Genomic DNA, 18,295 nt, shown 5'->3' with positions numbered 1-18,295 from the left:
CCCGGGTTGGCCATATTCACTGTTACCGCTCTTCTGTCACTTGTAAACACAGAAGTCTGGCTTCTATGCTCGCTTCCCCAGGCAGCACCCTCAGAACCTCCCCACACAGCGTGAAGGCCGGACAAGGAGGGACAGTTGGCGATGCATGGATGTGTTTATGGGCTTCAGAGACAGCATCCCATGTTGAATTAGGCATGCATGGCTGCACCCTTCCTCCTCTGGGTGCATGGCAAGGCACGGCCCTAAGGCCCTTCAAAATCCTCAGCACCAAGCCCATGATGCTGTTAATCCGGCCCTGGTCCTCCTCCACCGCCGCTTCCACCTACACCGCCCATAGGTGTGCGCAGCCTATTGCATTAAGGTGTGCACCCCAAAGTTGAAATACACATGCATGTGTTTGCCAGCAGGGAGAGTAATGTATCGGGGCCATGTACCTGTAGGCAAGGAGAAATAGAGCAGAGCAGGTCCCAGGGAGATCTTTCCCATCTCCTCACTGGCAATGCTATGTGCCCTAGGTGATTAGGGTGTGCCCAGGCACACCCAGCACACCCTGTGCGCACGCCTATGTCACCGCCACATCCACCACCACCTCAACCTCCCTCCTACTCCATATGGGCCTCGTCCTTCAGAGATGAAGAAGAACATTGTTTTATTTTTCTGGTTTTTTTTGTTGTTTTAAGTTATTTCCCTATCCACATTTGTTTGCAGAGCACTTGCCATGCTCTTAATTACGTTTTGCTGCCATTTGCAGCACTCTAGCCCTTTCCTTTGGTGTTTTAGAGCCATTTTAGTGCCTTAAAGTTCGGGTCCCCATTGACTTCAATGGGGTTCGGTGTCCGGGAAAAGTTCGGTAAAAGTCCGGGACACGGACCCGGACTTTTTTTTAAAGTTCGGCCGAACCCGTCGAACACGGACATCTAGGTGTCCGCTCAACCCTACTCATCACTTCTAGGGGCGTATGATGCCCTACCAAATACTGATGCAGGTTCTGTCGCCTACTCACACTTGAGGAAGGTGTTTCACTTGTGCGTGTAGCTGGCACAGATCGACCACGTCCTCTCCTTGCAACAGGAGCTCTACCAGCAGCACCACGACCCAGGCCACGGCCCTTATTTGACGGTCTCCTCATATTTCTGTAATTTAAGATCTTGCCCTAGAAAGGTTTTTATTGAATAGCGGAATAGGAAATATGATCCAAAAAAGTGTATGTATCTCGCACGTACAAAACCACACTAGGCCCCAATTACTATTGTTTCTACCCCTAAAAGGATGGATGAGGAGTAGGAGGAGTATGGAACAGACAGCACCCTCAAATCTTCAGAAGTATGAGATGAACCTCAAAAACTTGGAAAGGTGGATCTCACACGTACCGACACAGACTATCCCGCAATTCAATTGATCCTCAAAGGTTTTTATTGAATAGCGGAATAGGAAATATGATCAAAAAAAGTGTATGTATCTCGCACGTACACCACCACACTAGGCCCCAATTACTATTGTTTGTACCCCTAAAAGGATGGTTGAGCAGTAGGAGGAGGAGTATGGAACAGGCAGCACCCTCAAATCTTCAGAAGTATGAGATGAACCCCAAAAACTTGGAAAGGTGGATCTCACACGTACCGACACAGACTATCACGCAATTTAATTGATCCCCAAAGGTTTAAATTGAATAGCGGAATAGAAAATATGATCAAAAATAAAGTGTATGTATCTCACACGTACACCACCACACTAGGCCCCAATTACTATTGTTTGTACCCCTGAAAGGATGGTTGAGCAGTAGGAGGAGGAGTATGGAACAGGCAGCACCCTCAAATCTTCAGAAGTATGAGATGAACCCCAAAAACTTGGAAAGGTGGATCTCACATGTACCGACACAGACTATCACGCAATTTAATTGATCCCCAAAGGATTTAATTGAATAGCGGAATAGAAAATATGATCAAAGAGAAAGTGTATGTATCTCACACGTACACCACCACACTAGGCCCCAATTACTATTGTTTGTACCCCTAAAAGGATGGTTGAGCAGTAGGAGGAGGAGTATGGAACAGGCAGCACCCTCAAATCTTCAGAAGTATGAGATGAACCCCAAAAACTTGGAAAGGTGGATCTCACACGTACCGACACAGACTATCACGCAATTTAATTGATCCCCAAAGGTTTTAATTGAATAGCGGAATAGAAAATATGATCAAAAAGAAAGTGTATGTATCTCACACGTACACCACCACACTAGGCCCCAATTACTATTGTTTGTACCCCTAAAAGGATGGTTGAGCAGTAGGAGGAGGAGTATGGAACAGGCAGCACCCTCAAATCTTCAGAAGTATGAGATTGTGTTCACTGTACCCCACAAAGATTGTGTTCACTGCACCCCACAAAGATTGTGTTCACTGCAGCACCTCAAAAAGGATTTTGTTCACTGCACCCCACAAAGATTGTGTTCACTGCACCCTAAAAGGATTTTGTTCACTGCACCCCAAAAAGATTGTGTTCACTGTACCCCCCAAAGATTGTGTTCACTGCACCCCACAAAGATTCTGTTCCCTGTACCCCACAAAGATTGTGTTCACTGCACCCCACAAAGGATTTTGTTCACTGCACCCCAAAAAGATTGTGTTCACTGCACCCCAAAAAGGATGTTGTTCACTGCACCCCAAAAAGGATTTTGTTCACTGCACCCCAAAAAGATTGTGTTCACTGCACCCCACAAAGATTGTGTTCACTGCACCCCACAAAGGATTTTGTTCACTGCACCCCAAAAAGATTGTGTTCACTGTACCCCCCAAAGATTGTGTTCACTGCACCCCACAAAGGATTTTGTTCACTGCACCCCAAAAAGATTGTGTTCACTGTACCCCCCAAAGATTGTGTTCACTGCACCCCACAAAGATTCTGTTCACTGTACCCCACAAAGATTGTGTTCACTGCACCCCACAAAGGATTTTGTTCACTGCACCCCAAAAAGATTGTGTTCACTGCACCCCAAAAAGGATGTTGTTTACTGCACCCCAAAAAGGATTTTGTTCACTGCACCCCAAAAAGATTGTGTTCACTGCACCCCACAAAGATTGTGTTCACTGCACCCCACAAAGGATTTTGTTCACTGCACCCCAAAAAGATTGTGTTCACTGTACCCCCCAAAGATTGTGTTCACTGCACCCCACAAAGGATTTTGTTCACTGCACCCCAAAAGATTGTGTTCACTGTACCCCCCAAAGATTGTGTTCACTGCACCCCACAAAGATTCTGTTCACTGTACCCCACAAAGATTGTGTTCACTGCACCCCACAAAGGATTTTGTTCACTGCCTCCCAAAAAGATTGTGTTCACTGCACCCCAAAAAGGATTTTGTTCACTGCACCCCAAAAAGGATGTTGTTCACTGCACCCCAAAAAGGATTTTGTTCACTGCACCCCAAAAAGATTGTGTTCACTGCACCCCAAAACGGATTTTGTTCACTGCACCCCAAAAAGGATGTTGTTCACTGCACCCCAAAAAGGATTTTGTTCACTCCACCCCAAAAAGATTGTGTTCACTGCACCCCACAAAGGATTTTGTTCACTGCACCCCAAAAAGATTGTGTTCACTGCACCCCAAAACGGATTTTGTTCACTGCACCCCAAAAAGGATGTTGTTCACTGCACCCCAAAAAGGATTTTGTTCACTCCACCCCAAAAAGATTGTGTTCACTGCACCCCACAAAGATTGTGTTCACTGCACCCCAAAAAGGATTTTGTTCACTGCACCCCAAAAAGATTGTGTTCACTGCACCCCACAAAGATTGTGTTCACTGCACCCCAAAAAGGATGTTTTTCACTGCACCCCAAAAAGATTGTGTTCACTGCACCCCACAAAGATTGTGTTCACTGCACCCCACAAAGGATTTTGTTCACTGCACCCCAAAAAGATTGTGTTCACTGCACCCCAAAAAGGATGTTGTTCACTGCACCCCAAAAAGGATTTTGTTCACTGCACCCCAAAAAGATTTTGTTCACTGCACCCCAAAAAGGACGTTGTTCACTGCACCCCAAAAAGATTGTGTTCACTGCACCCCAAAAAGATTGTGTTCACTGCAGCTCACACACAGAAAAATGGATGTGGATCACTGACACCTGCCTATCTCCTATCCCACACCACACAGCAATATCGATTGTAGTTTGTAGAACACAGTTTCCCTAAAATTCAGCAGCAGCAGCCTCTCCCTAACAGGATTGAGAAGAGATCGTAGATCAGGATTGAGTGCAGAGTCACCCCACCCCCCACACAGCAATATCGATTGTACTTTGTAGAAGACACTGACCCTATAATTCAGCAGACTCTATCCCTAAAATGCCTACAACTCGCCCTGCCTAAACACTCCGACCTGTCCCTCAATTCTATCCGGACACAAATGTTTTTTTCCTGCCTGTCTTTCCCTAATCAGCAGCCAGCACGTTGATGTGTGCTCTGTCCCTGATCTAAGCAGCAGAATGAAGACGCTGCGGCTGCCTGGAACTTATAAAGACTTGGTCACATGCTTCAGACGGCCAATCACAGCTACTGAGACATTTGCAGGCATGGCTGGGATGGCTTAAGGCACACCAGTTAAACGATTGTTGATTGGCTGTTGAAAGCCCGCCATGAAAAGAGCGCCAAAGCATGCAAAACCCGGAAATAAAACGACCGAACACGGATTTTTACCCGAACATACAGTAAAGTGTCCATGTCCATGTTCGGGTACAAAAAATCCAATTATTCGGTACGAACACGAATAATACAGTCCGTGTTCGCTCAACACTAATCATGACGCATTCCTTCCTGATACGCGTATCGATATGGATGATTCTGTATTGATAGGGCAGACAAATGTAGGAGTTAGAAACACTGCACAAGCTGGGATATTTACAATTATGTGCTGGGGGCTAGTTGCACCCCAAGTACATGTGACTTGGGCAGCCAGAAAATGTCATGTCCTTGTTCATACATGTATGAACAAGGACATGACATTTTATTATGACAGAACACAACTAGGTTTGAAAAAACAAATTGCAACAATATACACACGCTAATGCACAGACCGATCATGTGAAAGAGGCCTAGGGCTGCTTTCACATGGGTGCACTGCGGTAAACTTGCTGGCTGGTACTGCTGGTGGGTACTGCTGGCTGGTACTGCTGGTGGGTACTGCTGGCTGGTACTGCTGGTGGGTACTGCTGGTGGTTACCGCTGGCTGGTACTGCTGGTGGGAAATGCTGGCTCCTCTGAGACACCTCAACACCAGAGTATGAGGAGTGGCGCTAGAAGAAGCATGCAGAGCCGATGCTTCCTGTATCTCTCCTCTCGCAGGTGGAGTGCATTTAATATCACTCCGCCTGTGACAGGATGAGCCGGAACTACACAGGAAGCATCAGCTCCATTCTGAATTGGGGATATGCTGACAGCTGACAGCCAGCAGCTGGGACATTGCGCAGCACTTGCGGGTGTCAGAGAGCCACAGCCCAAATGGGGGAGACTCCTGCACCTCACGAGATACTTCAGCACTTTGCTGGAGACTTGGGATGTCTGCCTTGACAAAAGGGCACTTTGGGCATCAAGGGGCAAAGGGGCAGGTGGTCAAACACCCTCCCCCCCCCACACGTGCCTGCTCCTACACATCTAGCAAACACAGGTGGGTTCATGGCTACAGAAACGCATTGTACCACAGCAACATGCGGTTTGGTGTGACAAAATTTAAAAAATTGTGTCTGCCATACTTTTTGTGCATTCCTGTGTGCTTGGCAGCTTGTTGAAATGGAAGGTCTGCCGGAAACACACAGGAACGTACAAAAACGTACAAGAACGTTCTGCCGGAACATACAAAAACCTCTCATGCTCGAATGTACCTATATAGCCCTCCCACTAGCGGTCATGCTGATCAATTGTCTTAAGAAACACCATACTGTAACAAGCAGAGTTCTGACTTCACTTTCTGATCTACAGTACATGCTTGTTCTGAGTTAGTGTTAGAAAATATAAACCAGACACCGCCAGATAACTAGAATTATCAAAACAAGGTCAGTAATGGCAAGCTCCATATTTCTCTCAGCACAGGAATCCTATAAATGATTAGCACTCAAGCACAGGAGAAGCACTGTGGGCTCCCATGTAAAACGCAGATTTCTAATTGAGCATCAATGCCATGGAGAACACAGCTAGATGTGGAGTAAGGAATAACAGTAATGCAGTTAATGTGCCCTTTTAGGATATCTAAAGAACTATATGTAGCATGTATTTTGGGTGGCATATTCAACATACAGATAGAGAGGTCTGAAAAAACATTGTCACTGTAGGGGAGATCTCTTGAGTGGGGTCATGGGATCTGTATCAGTTTAGGAGGAGATTTACTAATGACTTGTTTTGATTGGAGTTGCCTTAAATATGCTTTACATATTATGCTTGAGCTATGGTCACTAACTCATCTGATCTGTATTATCTATATAATATAATATACAAGTACTGTAAGTCAAGTCTATGTTTATGCAGTTCTAGCATTACTCTATCACTAACCTTGATTATTTTATCCATAAATTCAAGATTATGTTAAGTCTTCAACTTTTCATCTTGTTTTCATTTCCAGTCTTTTACGGTCTGCACATCAATCTGCATGTATAAGTAGAAGCATTCCAGTGGAGCACAGACTACGGAAAAGTGAGTGAATTGCTAAGACTTTGCATTTGTGTATGTTCCATGTCACTCCAAATGAAATCAAGCTTTTCCACTCTCTTTAATGTCATTAGACTTGCATTTGCACAACAGTTCTCTGCTACATCCCTTTTATCACACTTCACACTAACCTGTGCATCTTGTTGATGCAGGCATCTGAAAATAGTTACCATTTGTTCTATCAGGATAAATTTGTATTTGCTCTTTTCTCCTTTCAACATCAGAGGTTGCCTGTAAATGATATAAATGGATTTAATGCCTGCATGTAAATCTCATCCCTGCATTATGCATAAAGTCTGCACAGCTGACTGTTTATACTAAATAAACAATACTTTACTCTTGTATCCATCGCTCCAAGAATATATGAAAATACAGTATTTCAATTGTAAATGTTAATCTACTTTAATACTATACTTCCCGTACCACTATAAATGGCAGCGACATATACTTTTATTAGAGTAAAACTATACTGACACAATAACATATTATAAAGAAATGTGTGTATTGGTGGTATATAAACGGGAAAGGTTAATGTAACCCTTGTTACCATAATAAAGATAAATCTAATACAATATATTGCATACTGATAATCTAATGCATGACATACTGATAAACAGTCAATGGTATACAACTTTTTTGTGTTTGTTGCATTGATATATTTTATGATTCATCCTAAACAGGGTGCTATCCTAAATCAAAAACTAGACAAGTCAGAAATGTAGATGTAAAATGTTATTATTTTATCTAGACCCATCATTTTCATAGCAGTTTACAGTGTAAGCATGCCTATTACCAGGCAGGCTTTTGTAGAAGACTATAGAAAACAAAATGATCCGTGATCATAGTGGCTTAGTGGTTGTTTTTTATGGTATTGCAGTTTTGAGGCCCTGGGTAAATTCCCACAAGGGATATTCTTTGAATGGAATTTGTATGTATGTACATGGGTTTTTACAGGTCCCTAATTTCCCTCCACCATTCAACAAGATATACGTGTATATATATATATATATATATATATACACTGCTCAACACTATTTATTTAATGGTGCTAATGAATTTACCAACAGGTGCACTAGATGGGCAACAATGAGACAACCTCCAAACAGAAATGGTTTTACATGAAGTACCGTACTTGAGTTCATTGAATGGCCCCCACACTCGCCTGACCTAAATCCAATAGAACACCTCTGGGACATTATGTTACGGTCCATCCGATGCCTTCAGGTTTCACCTCAGTCTGTTCAGGAGCTCAGTGATGCCCTGATCCAGAAGGAAATCCCCCAGAACCCCATCGGTCATCTCATTAGGAGCATGCCCCGACATTGTCAGGCATGCATACAAGCATGAGGGAGGCTATACAATCTACTGAGTACCATTTTGAGTTGCTGCAATGAGATTTTCGTGGGGGTGTCTTTGAATCCAGCCCTCTGTAGGTTGATCATTTTAATTTCCATCAAATGATGTTTCATGCTTTCGTTCCTAACACATTACCCAGTCCATATCAGTATAGATAACCAGCATGACATTTTTTTCGCCATTGAGATCGGATGTGTTTTCAAAGTGTTCCTTTAATTTTTTTGAGCTGTTATATATATATATATATATATATATATATTATCCCAATAGCCACCAAAATTCCTCCATGTGACTCCATCCCATATACAGCTTGATTATCGCTAATAATTAATACATTTATTGCATAGGTATCTTAGTAACCTCTTGGGTCACTGTTTTGTTAAAAGTTAAGGTGAAACTGATCTGGCCTAAATCAATTCTAAGGCAACAACAGTCCTGAATAGAATGTGGAGACCTTGTGGTGCCTGAACGTACTTGTATTAGTCTTCAAATTATTTCCTGTATCTCTGTAAAGCTGCATGGATGCTAGTCCCAACCCAGGCTTTACATAGGACCTCAATTTTCCAAAGACAAGATCCCAACACTAAGCCTTACCCCCTGACAGGCACAGAGTTCCATCATTGAAGGAGAGGGGCTTAATCTTGACTTTGGAATAAGTTGAAGCCCCATTTATACAAGGATCAATATCCAGTGGTGGCTCCACAGGCACAAAAGTAGCACTTTGAAGACTAACGCAAGCACACCATGGAGTTTTATAATACTGATGGACGAATCAACTCGGATTTGATTTTTCAAGTGTTTGTCAAACCTTATCCACACTTACAGGTGAATCCTAATGATGATAATTGGAGCAAATCTTGTTAAAATCTAAACTTTTAGGACTACTGTAAAAAACAAAGAAATGGGAAGCTGGGCAATGTCATGGAGGCCATGTGCATGCTATAGCAGGCAGCAGTTTCTTTACATGCCAGTGCTGAAGTTTTTTTTTTTACAATTAGCTTGAGTAGATACAGAAGCAGCTCCCCAATCAGATTCATTTCAGTAAATAAAAGGCTAATAAAGGTAACAGAGACACATGCTTTCTCATCAAAGCGGATATAGATCAGTCCATAATGTAAAACTAGCCAGCAGCAGGGCATTTTAATGAGAGAGAATTGGCCAAAATTTACTAGAGACCGGGGGGGGGGGGGGGGGGTTATTTACTAAAGGCAAATCCACTGTGCACTTGGAAGTGCAGTCGCTGTAGATCTGAGGGGAAGATCTGAAATCTATCATCCAATCATGTGCAAGCAAAAATGCTATTTTTTTTTTTTTTTGCATGCCCTCTCAGATCTACAGCGACTGCACTTCCAAGTGCACTTGCAGTGAACTTGTAGTGCACAGAAGATTTTCTTTTAGTAAATAAACCCGAAAGAGTATGTCAGGTATTCTACTACCTGAATTAATATACAGAAGCTGCCCCAGCAGTGTAAAAAGCAGAACAATTTTAAATAGAAAAACTAGGCCTAATTGTACTAGAGATAAAGAGCACAGTAGGGCTGAAGCAACTAATCAACATAATTGATTATAATCGATTATGAAAATAGTTGTCAACTATTTTCATAATCGATTAGTTGGTTAGTCAATTCGTTAGAATGCATTATTTGTTCACATATCAGGAAATCTAATGCATTAGACAAAAAGCTCAGTACACCATCCATACATGTCCGTAAGTGCCTGAAAACTTGTGAATGTAAATGTGTGAGGGGCAATGCATCATGAGACATGTAGGGAGAAGGAAGTGAGTGATTCTAAAGGCAGAAGTTTTCTTACCTTGCTGTAGGGGCAATATATATTATACTTTCCACCTTGCTATAGGACCACTCTGAAGGTAGGAGGAGACAGAAGCGCAGGTGGGGGATCCCAGAAGAGGAGAATCAGGGCTGTTCTGTGTAAAACATTGCACAGAGCAGGTAAGTGTGACAAGTTTCTTTAAAAAAAAAACATGGTTTACAATCTCTTTAGGGCTCTGTGCAGGGAAAATCAGGATCTGAACCCATAGAAGCTGGAGGCTGGTAGACTGGAGGTAATATAAGGCATTGCAATGAAATTTAAAGTAAAGGTTTATCAGTATTGAGCATTAAAATGGTTTAGACAATAGAAAACAGGGCACTCTGGGGGGAATGGCTAGCACGGGACCACCCTGGGGGGTTAGAAAAGGGGGCAGGTAGTCCTGAGATGCACACTTCAGCAGTACTTCAAGGAGAGGGAAGTAGCTCTCTAATAGAAACAAAAAGAAAAAGCAAAGGCGCTTCTAAGTGCAGCATTTACAGGTGCTTTATTGCCTCAAGGAGATAAAAACACTTACTGGAAACAGTAGGTGTGCAAGCTCATTAAAGTCATGAAAGTCACTGGGTCACAGCGGTGTCCAGGAGGTTTCCAGCGGGTGTTCAGCGGGTTGTATCCCTGTGACAGGTCTCTGTGTCGGTGGCAGTACTGATGTGGAGGATCCTAGGCTGGCCAGCAGTGGAGAACCATGGAGGGTGGAAGTAGGAAGAGCAATGCACGCTGTCGAATCCAGCGTGAAACGCAGGACCCGGAAGTGACATCAGAGGGGACAGGACGCGTTTCGGAGCATGCCCATTGGCTCCTTCCTCATGCCGAGGGTAATGGACAGTGAGAGAGAGATTTTTTATAACAGCGGGGTGGGGCTGTGATCCGAGAAGCGATACAGAAACCCTTCGGTGACTGCTAATCTCCAAGAATGAAATGGGTGCATAACAAATTATGGGACATGTAATGAAGTTTCAAACTGAATAACATTAAAAATTATGGGAAATGACACAAAGGATATAACATAAATGGAATACAGGCAAAAGAGTGCAAAAATAGAGAAATAGACAAAAAAAATAATAATAATGTAGTAACCAGTGGGGATACAGGAATATATTTCTATAATCTCCTATACAATCACATGGGGACATTATATATTAAATGAGAAGAAATAAGGAATTGGTGGTGCAAAACTGAGAATTATGGTAATGGAAAAAAAAAATAATAATAAAATAGTATAATATAAAAATGGGCTATATCTCTAAACTCTCTATGATATGCAGACTTAGATAGACAGCTTGGTGCCTTAGTCCGTGTCTCTGTAAGTATAGGAAGAGATATGTTTTGAAGCCTGAAAGTAAAAAACTGGAATTTATTGGAAATTAGGGTCAAGATGGAAGAAATACAGTACTGATTTTTTTACAATAATGTATGGGTTTCTAGTTCCTTGTTTAGGCCCCCAGGGGACAAAACATTGAATGCAAAAATCAAGAAGGTCTCCCTCTGGCACAGTTTGCGAAATCGCTCAGACGAAGGGAGGTCTCTGGGCATTGTCTCGATAATCCAAACTCTCAGGCTATTAGTGAAATGTCTAGGCATACTATGTATATCCTTTCCTTCAGGAATGAAGCGGCGATGTTTGCCAAAGCGTTTACATAACGTTCTGATGGTGCTTCCCAGTTAAAGTAGGTTGCAGGTACAGGTCAAGGAATAAACCACGTAATCAGATGAGCATGTATGAAATTCCTTATTAGGGTAGGTTTTACCTTTGGTGTGAAATTCCTTTTGTCCATGCTTGACAAACCGGCAAGTTTTGCAAAGGGGCTTGCGGCAATGGTATATGCCAATCAATGAGCAAAAAATGGGCAAAGTGAGACCAGGCGGTTGGGGTTTCCACCCTCCATGGTTCTCTATTGCTGGCTGGCCCAGGATCCTTCCCATCAGTGCTGCCACCGACACAGAGACCCCTCACAAGGATACAATCTGCCGAACAGCTCCTGGACACCACAGTGACCCAATGACTTTCATTAGTTTAATGAGCTTGCGCACCTACTGTTTCCTTTCTAGTAAGTGTTTTTTATCTCCTTGAGGCAATAAAGCACCTGTAACTACTGCACTTAGAAGCGCCTTTGCTGTTCCTTTTTATTAAAATTATTTAAAGTGATTATATTCATGCAAAAAAGTCTAGTTTAACATTAATATAAAATGATTTATATCCCCACCTCCACTCTTTATGTAGCTTCATGTCTGACTCCCAGTTAAAATACCCCTAGGTTATATATATATATATATATATATATATATATATATATATACAGTGTATATATATATATATATATATATATATATATATATATATTATTACTTTAATTGTTTTACGGTATAAATTAACCCTTTACAGTAGTGATTATCTGCTGTTTTTGTACTATAAAAGGCTAATTTTTGTTTTTTTAAACCTCATCATGAGAGGTGATTAAAAAAAAAAAAAAAAAAACAGGCTGCTGCTGCTAAAATGCTGGCAATACACAAATCGATTTTCGGACGAAAATATGTATATGAAAATTCTTTCTACATTCGATGAATGAACAAATCTGAATTTCTTTTAACATTAATTTTTACAATGAATGTAATTTCTGAACAAGAACCACATACACTGTCTGAAAATGTGTTCGATAAACAAAAGTTTTCTATTCTACTCCTTCAAATTTTTCTGTGACTGTGGCCAAAAACAAACGTCGAGTTGAAAACATTATTGATTATAAAATGGAACAAACATTCTTAAAATTACTGTAACATTTTCAAAGGAAAAAGTTGTTTATGTATGGCCAGCATAAGTGACAGCAGGCACAGGTAGCTTGTATCAAGCAACCTGCCTATGACAAGGGACTCTTTCATGTATAATATTATATTATAATCCTGCCTGAAAATCTGCAAAACAGTGTTTTAGGTCTTTTTTATATTTTCTTTTATTTACATAAACATTTTGATCTCTGAGTCTGATGATATGCACCAGATTCAACCTCTAATAGTATATATACTGTATCTCTTTTATCTGTTATTCTCATAGTGGATTCGATGTTTTGTTCCCCAGCCATATAGCTGGCTATTTATATATTTACCCAATATGATTGGTCAACTAATTGATTATGTAAATAATCGTTAGTTGCAGCCGTAAAGCACAGACTGGGGCTTTACTATAAGAATTAAAATACTGCAGTGTAAAATCGTCAGGACAGGTTTTTTTTTTTCAGGGATAATAGACCTAACTGGTGAATGACTAACTTTTATTTAAACAATGGGGATAGGGAGTGCAGTGCTTGTGAATGATGTAATGTGAGGTGGTTTATGTGCACTTATTTATTTTGTTCAAATGATGCAGTGGCATGCAACTAACAAAAAGCAGCAACAAGAAAAGATGGTTATTAACAAGTGAATACTCCCCCTTAAGGTGTCCAAACTTAAAAATTGCCCCAGCAACACAAAATAAAAACCAATAAACCCCAAAAAGAAATAAAAAACCCTAAATACCACCTCTGAAACAAAAGCCCGATTTTATTTGCTTCGCAGATTAACCTTAAGAAAAAAGGCTCTATCAACAAAAGTTAAAAGAGAATCATGACCATAGCTTTTTTTTTTTGGCTTTACTTCTCTTAGGTCTCAGAAATGCACTTACTGTTACTTTCTTGTGTCCCAGAGTTAGTTAATATCAGGCTATTACACGCTGTCAGCTGATGTAGCAGAGCCGCTCCAGGCTCTGGAAGGATCCAATTTATGAAAAGAAAAGATCAGCGCTGGTTATGGTAAAAGCGGCTAACAATTGAGAAAAAACACACAAACCTCTTTTGAAAACATATACAAAAATTGCAGCGCTAATAAACAACACATACTATAACTGGTGATCAGCAATTAAAGTGCAAAGATCCTCCTTAGGGTAATGATACATGTAAAAATCAACCACTGATATATGTGACCATGAAAAAGTCTAAAAAAGGGTCAAGTGAAACCGTCCTTCATATGTAGAAGTATGGGAAAAATGGCCACTCACCAAACAGAAGAAAGTAGCTCACTTAATTGATTACACTGAAGGTGCCTATGTGGATCTTCAGAAGGAGCCCGGTGTTACTGATGAGTGGCTGCGTCTCTCCCACCACCATACAATGAAAAATTAAAAGGAAAAACTCATAATGTAGTATATCATCAAGATATTAATTGGAATGAATAAGAAAGGGACACCAATGATGGTAGCAAACATAAAATATTCAGTACATCACTCCATCTTCTCCACATGCAGTGCAAACTTACCAGATGGAATGTAATATTGCGCCAATTACAATCCAGTGAACATAGCAGGGAGTACCAGGAAACACATAGCACGGAAACCAGAAACACTGACTCTAATATCCACTTACTCCAAGGATCTCAATCAGTAAGTACAAAACATGCATAAACACTCACGTGTAAACGCCGCCACAATTAGTAGTCGCGGCGGCGTCACGTCACATGAGTGGTCTTGGATCCTGATCATATTATTGGGATTTACCCAACTGCCTGATTGACAGCTGGCTCTGCCTCTCACCCAGCTGAGAGATGAAACCAGCTTTTCCTGGCCCCTCTCATGCCCAGTGCTTTAGTGAATGCTAGAGGGGCAGAGCGGAGAGTGCCGAAGGGGCAGTACATAGAGCAGTGACTGGCAGTGAGCTTTTTTTGCTCCAAGAAGACCAAGAGCTAAGCAATCAGTAGTCATGTGATCGATCAGTTCTCAGGCTTAGAGCCAACGTGGGACAGCTACAGCATCATACACACACAAAGCAATGTCCATAAAGACACAGATGAGTGAGTTTGGGGTGGAGGAACTTGACTAGCCTCCACAAAGTCCTGACCTCAACCCGATAGAACACCTTTGGGATGAATTAGTGCGGGGACTGCGAGCCCGGCCTTCTCATCCACATCAGTGCCTGACCTTACAAATGCACTTCTGGAAGAATGGTCAAACATTCCCATAGACATACTCCTAAACCTTGTATATAACCTTCCCAGAATAGTTGAAGCTGTTATAGCTGCAAAGAGTGAGCCAACTCAATATTGAACCCTGCTGTCCAAGACTGGGATGGTCATGTGCATGTAAAGGCAGGCGTCCCAACACTTTTGGTAATGTACATTTGCAATATACATTCGCCAGGGCCGTGAATCTCAAACCTGCATTATTTGACTCAAACCCATGGTATTGGCAAACCCAAACCTCATCCCTATCCTATACTAAAGCACTGTTACCTTAGAAATGTTTTATCAAAGGTTAGGTTGATTTTAGGGTCAACACTGAAATGGAGTGGACCTCCCTCAGTCCTGAGAACAGCCAACCTAGAGCAAATTAAATTATATCACTGGCCCTTTGAAATATTGTTTCACTAGTATCAGTAATTGCATTATTCTTTCAAATACAAAATTTCTACAGGAGCAGAAATGTACTGACATACCATGATTGTTACTTTCCAATGTTGCCGTTTACTGGACCACAATCATAGATTGGCCCAGGGCCAGAACTAACCAATCCTGGATATGAACATACATCTTAAAGAGCCAGGAAAATAAGGAGACAGCAAACACAAACAGAAGCCTCCATCCATACATCCATTGATAGCAGGGGTCCTACCATGGGCCCATCCAGCTTCAGGGGCCTGGTGCAAATATATACCTAGAGGGCCACCATTGTTATATTTTTTTTTAAAGAACAGAATGAGGTTCTGATTTAGGGGAAAATAAAGGTATGCAAGCAAAATTAATGAATGGATGAAGGAATGATGAATGAATGGACAATAATGAGTGAACAAACCATTACAGCTTGGAGGTGCTTTATGAAGGATTTATACTACCATGGTGGAATGCAAGGCGTGTGTCAACTCAAAGCACCCCTTTTGACTTGTGAGGATTGCTTGGCAGGCGCAGGGAATGTACACCTGGCATCCAGTTTTAATTGCCATCTATGCAGAATCTGTAACACTGACAGGTACAATGTGATCAATCTATCTATATTTACAGGCTATTCTCTAAATAAAATATTCAAGAGCTCAGCTCTGCTGATCACTATACAGCATGTCTCTGCCTGTAGCATGTAGACATAATTATAATGCAGCTCACGGGCTGGTTAGTTCGTTTCAAACCTGAAGTTCCTTGAAGTTTTCATGATTTAGATGTAATGATAGTCATTAAAATAATGCTTCAGAGTGAGCGATGCATACATGTGCCCAACTTAATTTACAGAGCAGAGAAGATCCAACACACCACACGTGTTTGCATGGTTTTTGTTGCAATTGGCTTCCTACTAATATTTGTGTGTTTTGTAAATTCTATTAGCAGTTGTAAGGCTGTCACATAGCACCCTTGGGAACTGGTGCCCTCATGAAGCACAATTACAACGAGAATATCTCATTATCTCATTGGCTTTAGCTTACTGTTCTGTTACCATGGTATCAAATACACAGAGGAGTCTGAAAGTAAGAGCTCCGCTAACAAAGAACATATCCTTGTTCAATGACATCAGATCATGTTAGACAGGATAGACTTAATTAAATACCCCCTGAAGTAGGACAGAAAATTATAAAAGTCATATGTAGTTTTGGCTTACATTACAACAGAATTGAGCATTGTTTAGCAGTGCAGTTTAAATGACTTACACAACAGCCTTCCAAATCACTGTTTACGGATGTTGCAGGAAATACTGTAATTGAATTGTTACTATATTACATGGATATATTCTTATAATCATGCATATAACTTGTGTTGGGCTGAAAAGTTTGGCTTGTATTTTTACAAAATCATCGGCAACTTTATTGAATCATGCCGCTTTTCTTACAGTCAGTCAGTAAAACTGCAACAATAAATAGGTCTTTTGTGGATTTTTTGTAGGATCATATTGAAAATGTGGGTTCCCCAAGCAGAGGCAACAATGATGCTGCCATCGTTGTTGCTATCTCCAGTGCCCAGGTCCAAGCCTTAAGGGTTTGCTTTTATGATTTTTCCCAGTTAATGGCGCTCACGTTTACCCCACTGTTGTCAACTGCCGGTGAGCAGACAGACAGCACAACCCAGAAGGCAAGCTGCAATCACAACTAGAACAAAGCAAGAATTAAAAAATCAAAAATAGGAGGTGACTCAAGAGATCAAGAGACTTCTTGCCAAGAACTGTCACAGTGCACTGAGCATATTCGTGTTCAATAAAGTGCTTCACTCTTAACACAGACTAAATGGTATAGGTGCATGTCTACAAACCAGGTGTCTTCCTAAATTGTAGGAACCCTGGAAAATAGGAAACCTTAGTTGTAATACAACTATTTTTACATAATCTAGCCCACAGACATCCACAACTTCATTGCTGTTAATCGAATATGGGATTTGGGATTCTTTGTTACACTGCAGAATAGGTTTTGGCTATTGCCCGAGTATCTTGGCCTTTGATTACAGATGTAAATCAGTGCAGAATGAGGTTTGAAAATGTTGATATTAGCAACCAATATTTTATTTTTTAAACAGCACTTGCCGACTTTTAACCCAATAATATCACATTACAAAGGAGGTAAATATACAAACTTAAAACCCAATAAAAATCTAACTGCTTTCCAGTTTGGATATTTTCAATTGTATCAGCATTGCCATTACTTGCCAATTTACTTTGCTTTCCTTTTCCTTTACTGTATGCTAACTATACAGATGCTTTGCATACCACAGCATAATAATCAATAACTTGCATAAGTGCCAAGTTAATGGGAGCATATAAACAAATTCTATTTAAAAAATATTTTCGACTTGCCTGCTTGTTATATTTAAAGCGGCTCCAGGATTCTCTTTAACTGCTCGTGTCTGGTTTTAGACCTCTAACATTACAAATTCCAGAAATCATTTTGTTTTCCCTTGTGGCTATCAGGTGACTTAATGTGACAATAATGACATCCCTAGTGGTGTTAATTGATTTTGTCCTAGTAGAGAGGATAATTTGGCGTCCTTGGTGCTTTTAGATCATGGGGACTGATTGTATGCCAAGGTAGTATTACTGTTAATGAACAGAAAACACACTGTCCTCTTTAAAAGACAGTATGCTAATTATAACAAACAGACTATGAAGAGCCATGGGTCATTTATTTTTTAAAGGAAGTAAACCCAATACTTCTTGCATAAACCAGCTAATTGATTGTAGATTTGTAAATGTGATCATTAACTGAACGGAAACTGCTCATTAGGCTTTATTGAAAGTAAAAGCCTATGTTGTAGCAAATAATTATGAACAGTTTGGACATTTACATTGAAAAAATTAAAAAAGATATGCATGGTACAACCACATGTTATAAAAAAAACAAAAAAAAAAAACAGATTATTAAATTTCCAAGATTTATGTGTTATCCCTTTTGGAGTGTAACATGCGTCATAATATGAATGTAAAAAAGCAAGG

At 40.9% G+C, this 18,295-nt stretch overlaps 1 protein-coding gene across 1 annotated transcript in view; it reads left to right on the top strand.

Moving 5' to 3' along the window:
* LOC309550822 (uncharacterized protein) overlaps positions 1-18,295 on the top strand; it is a gene marked incomplete at both ends in the record, with an annotated part of 410,136 nt that overhangs the window by 325,004 nt on the left and 66,837 nt on the right. Inside the window, one exon of the mRNA XM_082251167.1 lies at positions 6,602-6,672. Coding sequence (XP_082107293.1) covers positions 6,602-6,672 — 71 coding nt within the window. The remainder of the gene's footprint in view (positions 1-6,601; positions 6,673-18,295) is intronic.

The sequence above is a fragment of the Pelophylax lessonae genome (assembly GCF_965119305.1).
Source record: "Pelophylax lessonae genome assembly, chromosome: 3".
NCBI classification, from domain to species: Eukaryota; Metazoa; Chordata; class Amphibia; order Anura; family Ranidae; genus Pelophylax; species Pelophylax lessonae.
This window is presented reverse-complemented; position numbering and strand designations above follow the sequence as displayed.